Genomic DNA, 6,788 nt, shown 5'->3' on the forward strand with positions numbered 1-6,788 from the left:
GCAAAGTGCGATGTAGCACTTTCACTTCGGACTCTGCCTAGTCAAATCGCGAAGTGCCTGACAGGCTGAGGCAAAGTCCGGATTAAAAAGGCCTGGATCGAGAATTTACAATTCCAAATAGTCTACAGATCGTAATTGTGAACAGATTTGAAAGTTTTTATTTTAGAAATGATCAGCGTGCAATTTTTAAGATAACTTATTAAGTACATTTATCCATTTTTGTTTTAATACATTTATTGAACGCAAGTTATTTTCTGAAAATAAAAATAAAAAACTGAATATGTATCATATTTTATGTAGATAGACTTAGAAAACATAAATAATTCATTTTTTATATTTTTATTGTTCTAAAGTGCGAATAGTTTTCGATTTCAAGCCTTTTTAGAAAAAGCCTGTTATTGAATGCGGATTCATAGATATATATTTCATACAAGGCACCAACTCTACAGTAAGAAGGAACCAGTAATAGGTGTTTCAGTTTTAAAAATTGTTATTATCATTAAAGATATTAATTTATTCAGATCGAAAATCACTGTTTAGACAACGCTACTAAGATTTAGTATGGAAAATAAAAAATCTGGCTTGAATTAAAATAGATAAATTGAACATCTGGTTTAAAAATGGTTTAGCAATAACACTTCAAAACAAAACTTCCATTTAATTTCGTATTAGTTTCGTAACTAATAAAGAAATGTTATTTCCCCACTCCGTCCCTACCATCACCCTTTTATTTAGGGACTGATGCACCTACTTAGTTATTCTTAAATAACAATAGTTTAATCTAGTTACTGACGTAGTCGTCGAAGTTTGGAAGATTTTTGAATAGAAGTTCTTGTACTAATGTTGGAAGTATTTATAAAAGTAAATTTTTTATCTTATGGTTTGAGTTTCAGTGTACATTTCCGAATAAGTTGTTTTTATCGCTTCGGAATAATACTTATAATTTTACAGTGTTTTTGAACATTCTTAACGATGACTGACGAAGCGGCAAATCAAGTGATGAAAATTAAACTCGAAGACAAATTGAGTGGCCTCAAAATTGCAGAAAACTCGTCGCATATTTCGACTTTAGAAAGATACTACGTTAAACATAATACATATCGAGCTTATTTTCTCTTTTTTTTAGGAAATAACTTGCGTAAATAAATAATTATATTTGAAACAAAAATTGATAAATATAATGAATAAGTTTTCTTAAAAATTTAATATTGATTATTTCTAAAAAAAACTTTCATATCCGTTCACAATTGCGACCTGTAAATTATTTTGAATTGTAAATTCTCGAGCCGGCCTACTGTGCAGCGGGAAAAGTAAACCCCGTAGATTTTCTTTTTACCCCGGATTTTGCCTAAGCTCGTCGGGCACTTCGCGGTTTGACTAGGCAGAGTCCGAAGTGAAAGTGCTACTTCGGACTTTGCCTGTAACATTTATATATATATCTTGTATTGATATTCAGTTATTCTTTACAGAAAATCCGCAAGGGCGCGACGAGCCGCCTCTCGTGCAACAGAAATTACATATGTTCCCCATTAAATATTGGGTAAATTTGAGCACTTTTAAATGTTTCAAAAAAGTTTATGGAGATTTCCGTAAATAATAAGTATTTTGACAAACTTTTAGGGAATGTTCCACAAATTTTGGAAAGTTTGGTTAATATTTCACGCGGATGTATTATTATATGACCCCTACTAGTACCCGATCAGGCCCCGACTAGGATAAGTCGGGTCACCTGACTAACCCCCGACTAATCTACCGTGACGGTACTGATCGGGAGCTAGTCAGAAGACCCGACTGGCCCCCGACTTTAAGTGGGGTTGAATGGTCGGGAACCAGACTAGTTCCCCATTTGAATTTCTACACGGGTAAGTCTTCATAAGCTACGAAACCCTTTCTTGAAGGCGCTCGGGGCCTACTTTAAAATTTGTTTAAAGTAATATTTATACTTAAGAAAAGAGAAATTATTTTCAAATTATTCAACCAAATTAGTTTATTTTTAAAATTGGTCAAAAAACTCATAAAATCTAAAAAATGCATTCGTTTGGCGATTTTACTACAATAAAAAATGATTCAGCAGATACAGATTGTTTCAACAATTGAAAATTAGTTAAGGTATGACTTTATTATTGAAGTTGCTTACTCCTCGACTAAAAATAATCTTATCGACTCATTTCCTCTTTTTCTGGGAATAAACTAAGAGCCACTCTAACATTCTTAATCTAATTATATTTCCTCTTAGGACGATGGAGGGTGGAACTAAAAAGCGAATTAGTCATCAGGCTTAATTTTATTAATATTGTGAGAAAAGCTAGTACATGCTTTTGCTTTTCATATTTCATTGCATACATATATTTTTTTATCATTTCTGTTGTTCCTCAACGAAGATATTTGTCGTCCTTCATACATTTTTCAGTAGGTAGCTATCCAATTATGAAGAACACTTAGTTTCTTGGAGTCACTCAAGAGATTTCTAGAGCAAACTCCCGAGAGTATCCACGTTCTGATTTCGAGATTCACGAGAAGCTTAAGGAGTTACCCGTACTTTCAGAACGTGTTCTGGGCAATACTTGGTCCGTGAAACGGATATTTACGTCCGTAACCGCCATATTTCCGGACAAAAATTGGGCCAAAGTGTTCACCCCATCGCGGGATCTACGGTCAAATGGATACCCCATAGGACGTGCATCGGGATATTTGCGATCTCTCACGCCACAGAAACTTGCCGCATCGTTGCAACCTCCAACCTCACTTTGCACAATCTGGAAAATGATATTATTAAGTCCATCATTCTCTATTGAAAAAGCACATCATTCATTTTACATTTTCATTCACAGGAGTGTAACGTATTCGTCCAAATTTTCTATATCTGGTTTTGAACTGATTTTTACGTTTCGGCACTCACAGATCTCGAAAATCATAAAATTGTGTCGGTTTATTTCTGTATGTCTGATTGTCTGTCTGTATGTATGCATACAGGGTGTTCCAAACTCAAGTGTACGGACTTATATGTCTGTATAGAACTAAAAAAAAATAAATCGAAAATTCTTTTTTCAAAAATCTATTGAAGCTCTATTTTTTGAGATACAAAAGATTTAAACTCGACCAATTAGGAGCGCGATATAAAAAGTCCCGTCTGTATAAACGGTAGCCCAACTTAGTGTGGTGACCGCTGTTCTTCCGTCGCCAACCCCACCTCCGCGCTCCCTCAATAACACTGCCAAAGATCATCTCTGACACTGCGTTGGACTTCCACTCACGTACGAATGTCTGTTTATACTGCGCTCCTGATTGGTCCAGCTCCAATAATTTATAACTCAAAAACTAAAAATTTAACTGATTTTTGGAAAAGGAATTTAGCGATTTATTTTTCTAATTTGTATGCCGATATTTAAGTCCGGACACTTGAATCTGGGACATCTTGTATATGGTTACATGAATGTTGTAGCCACGCTAACTTTTGCAAAATTTGTCCAATCCAGCCAGCCTTTGATATACTTATTAAGGGTCCCAAAATAAAGGTTAAGATTTTTAATTAGATTTTTCCAAACAAAAGTAAAAATTTCGAGCCTTTTCAAAATTTGAAATATTTTATTTCAGAAATTTTTGTCCAAATTTCTTATAAGGTAAACCGGCCATTCCTGCGACAATGTAAAAAGTATTCTAATACTGGGACAATGATAAATATCACTGAGTGTCTTTTATATTTCAACCTAAATCATAAAAGGAACAATTTTCTAGTATTTTTGAAGTTTTTATGAATTTATTATCACTATTTATTTTTGTTCGGACAAGTTATACATTTAGTAAAAAATAATAAAAATATTCCTTAAAATCTGAGAATAAACCACTGCAAAATTCGTCACTTTTTTCAAACTTTCTGCATAACTTTTATAGCCTTGTCCTAATGAAATTTCCTAGACTTTTAGAAGAAGAAATTTTTTTGCACATTTATAATAGGTTAAAGAATAAAATCCATAACTTTCTTAGTAATTTTATTCAATAAATTAAGGATATTTTAATGTTCCGCATTTAAACAAATTCTCGCCGAAGTTACCTAAGCCGGGACAAGCTGTCGCTGACTGTCTCAGTTTCTCACACTTCAACGTGAGTTGCACAATTGCGTTTCCATTACTAAAACTATCGCTTTCGTCGTGTTTTCAAATAAACTTCAATGTATTGTCTTAGTGACATATTAAGGGACCCTTTTATTTTTCGGAACGGTAAAAATTAAGAAAGGTAAAATTTCAGAATGGGTTATAATACATAATGGTAAAACTTAGGAATAGCAAAAAGTAGGAAAGTGCAATACGTCGGAAATCCAAAACTCTGAAAGGTATATCTTCGGAAACCAAATAAGCGGAATGGGTTAAAATTCAGAAGCGTTAAAATTAGGAAGGTGAAAAATTAGGAATATGTAAATATACGGAGAAGAACAATTCGGAAAGTAGAAAAATTCGGAATTGTTAATAAATATACCTATTAGCAGGTGTATAATTGTTTATTTATGGTAGCAAACAAATGCTTATCGCAGTGAATTTAAATATCATATCATAATAAATTTATGTTGTACGTTGAAAATTGTTTTTAAATTATATAATAATAGAAAATAATGCTTTTTTCGTGAAAAATTCAAAATAACGGATATCATAAATTTATTATGATATGCTATTTAAATTTACTGTAATAAATATTTGTATGCTACCATAAATAAAAACGTATAGTCCTGCTAATAGCAACATTTATTTACTATACCGAATTTTTCTACTTTCCGAATTTTTCCTCTCCGTATATTTAATTATTCTCAATTGTTCACCCTCCTTATTCTAACGTTTGCGAATGTTTACCCATTCCGCTTCTTTGGTTTCCGAATAAATACTATTCAGAGTTTCAGATTTCAGATTTATTCCTTTTTCCGAATTTTTGGTATTCCTAAGTTTTACCATTATATATTATAACCCATTCTGAAATTTTACCTTTCTTAAATTTTATCCGTTCCGAAAAATGAACGGGTCCCCATATTAAAACTATTGTTTGTAAGCTCCACGCTTGCCGGTCAATTGATTATTTATTCTAAAAAAGTTGTTCGAGGTACTTTATTACAATCTGCTCCAAGTCTAGCCACAATTTTTCCAAATGCTTAAGTGTAGGAAAGTAATTTAATCGCAACTCATAAATTTCATTTTTCGATAAAAATTAGTAAGTATGCATTAAAATACAATATTATAGAGTAATATTAAATATTATAGATATTATTAAATATTAAAGATATTATTAAGATTAATATTATTGATTCACTTGAAAATTCAACTGTTTGGTTGTAAATTAACTTTCCTGTTAAAAATTTATATTTTTGAGTTAAAAATATAACTATTTAATTCATTTGTTGAAAAGTCACCCCGCTAGTAAAAAATTCAACTGTTTGATAGAAATTTCGTCTTCTTGACTTGAAAATTCGTCAGTTTGATGAAATTTTTTATTTTCTTGACTGAAAAATTGTTTTTAATTAATAATTCAACTATTTAATTATTTTTAAATTAATTTAACTGCTTTCAACTTGAAATAAAAGTATTTTTGGTTGAAATATCAACTGCTGTATTTTTTGATAAGAATGGACCATTTTCATTAACCTAATATTTCAATTTTCTAAACAATTGATGAATTGCGGAATTTTTACTAAAAAATATAATAAATGATATTTCAACCAAAAAATGTTCTAATTACAAATTAAAAATTGCTTTATTCATCATAAAAAATAACGTGTTTTCAATACAATTGTTGAAGCCTCAACCTAAACTTTTTTTTGTTCAAGAAAAATGAAATTTATAATTATAAAGTTAAATTTTCGAACCAAAGAGATTAAATAATAATTGAGATTGTTTGAACACTTATTCCATAATAATAAATTTCCACGCTGAAAAAACGAGTTTCATTTTAAAAATTGTTATTTTTAACTGGAACCTCTACTTTTTAAACAGAAAAGGTAATTCAAATCAAACAGTTGGATTTTTAAGGTAATCGATAATAACAGTTTTAATTAATATTTATAATATTTGATATTCAAAATTTAAGGTTAGACTTGAAGGTTACAATAAATTACTTTGAAGAAATTCTTTAGAATAAATAATCAATTGAAAGGCAAGAGTGGAGCTTATAAACAATATTTTTAATATTAGTTAATTTAATTTAATAATATCTCAAATTATTTCTTCAGAAAAATGTGAACATATTGATCTGAATTTTATTAAAAAATAAAGATAAATAAATTTCTTATGATATATAATAATCTACTCTTGATTTTTAATTTATTTTATAATCTAACTGGCTTAACAAATATGATCAATTAACTATAAAATTAGTCATGTATTTTTTGTTCTAACCGATCAAATAATGTATCAGCCACTTATTATAACAGTTTTTATACAAAAAATTACAATTCACCATTTTAAAATTTTTTTATGTGGGTTCCATTTCGTAAATGTCCCAGTAATAGTTGGTTTACCTTCGGCGGGCAGAATCCTTGCAAATTATCTAAATGAAATTTTCAATTTTAATTAAAATTAGAAAAGTTATATGCTTTTGAAAATTTCGAAAATGCTCAAAAAATAGAAAATAATATTTTTCTGATAGATTAGGATACTTTATTAAAATTCTTCACTAGATATAAGATGTATTTAGAAAATGTCTAACTTCAACTTTTCGATCATACGACAATCAAAAAAGTTAGAGCTTTTTCAAAATTTAAAGAAAAAATTTTCTTAAGACATTTAAAAACTTTTGTTCAAATTTTCTGG

At 29.9% G+C, this 6,788-nt stretch overlaps 1 protein-coding gene across 5 annotated transcripts in view; it reads right to left on the minus strand.

Moving 5' to 3' along the window:
- Window positions 1-2,284: 2,284 nt before the first annotated feature.
- The window catches only part of LOC117169006 (phenoloxidase 1), a 42,837-nt gene continuing 38,333 nt past the window's right edge, over window positions 2,285-6,788 (minus strand). For 4 of the 5 annotated variants that reach the window (XM_033355050.1, XM_033355051.1, XM_033355049.1 and 1 more), the window contains one exon: window positions 2,511-2,756. In XM_033355050.1, coding sequence (XP_033210941.1) covers window positions 2,511-2,756 — 246 coding nt within the window. Of the gene's footprint in view, window positions 2,757-6,788 lie in introns of all 5 variants that reach the window. The other variant, XM_033355052.1, reaches the window with a different exon arrangement.

Source organism: Belonocnema kinseyi, chromosome 3, assembly GCF_010883055.1.
Source record: "Belonocnema kinseyi isolate 2016_QV_RU_SX_M_011 chromosome 3, B_treatae_v1, whole genome shotgun sequence".
Classification (NCBI taxonomy): domain Eukaryota; kingdom Metazoa; phylum Arthropoda; class Insecta; order Hymenoptera; family Cynipidae; genus Belonocnema; species Belonocnema kinseyi.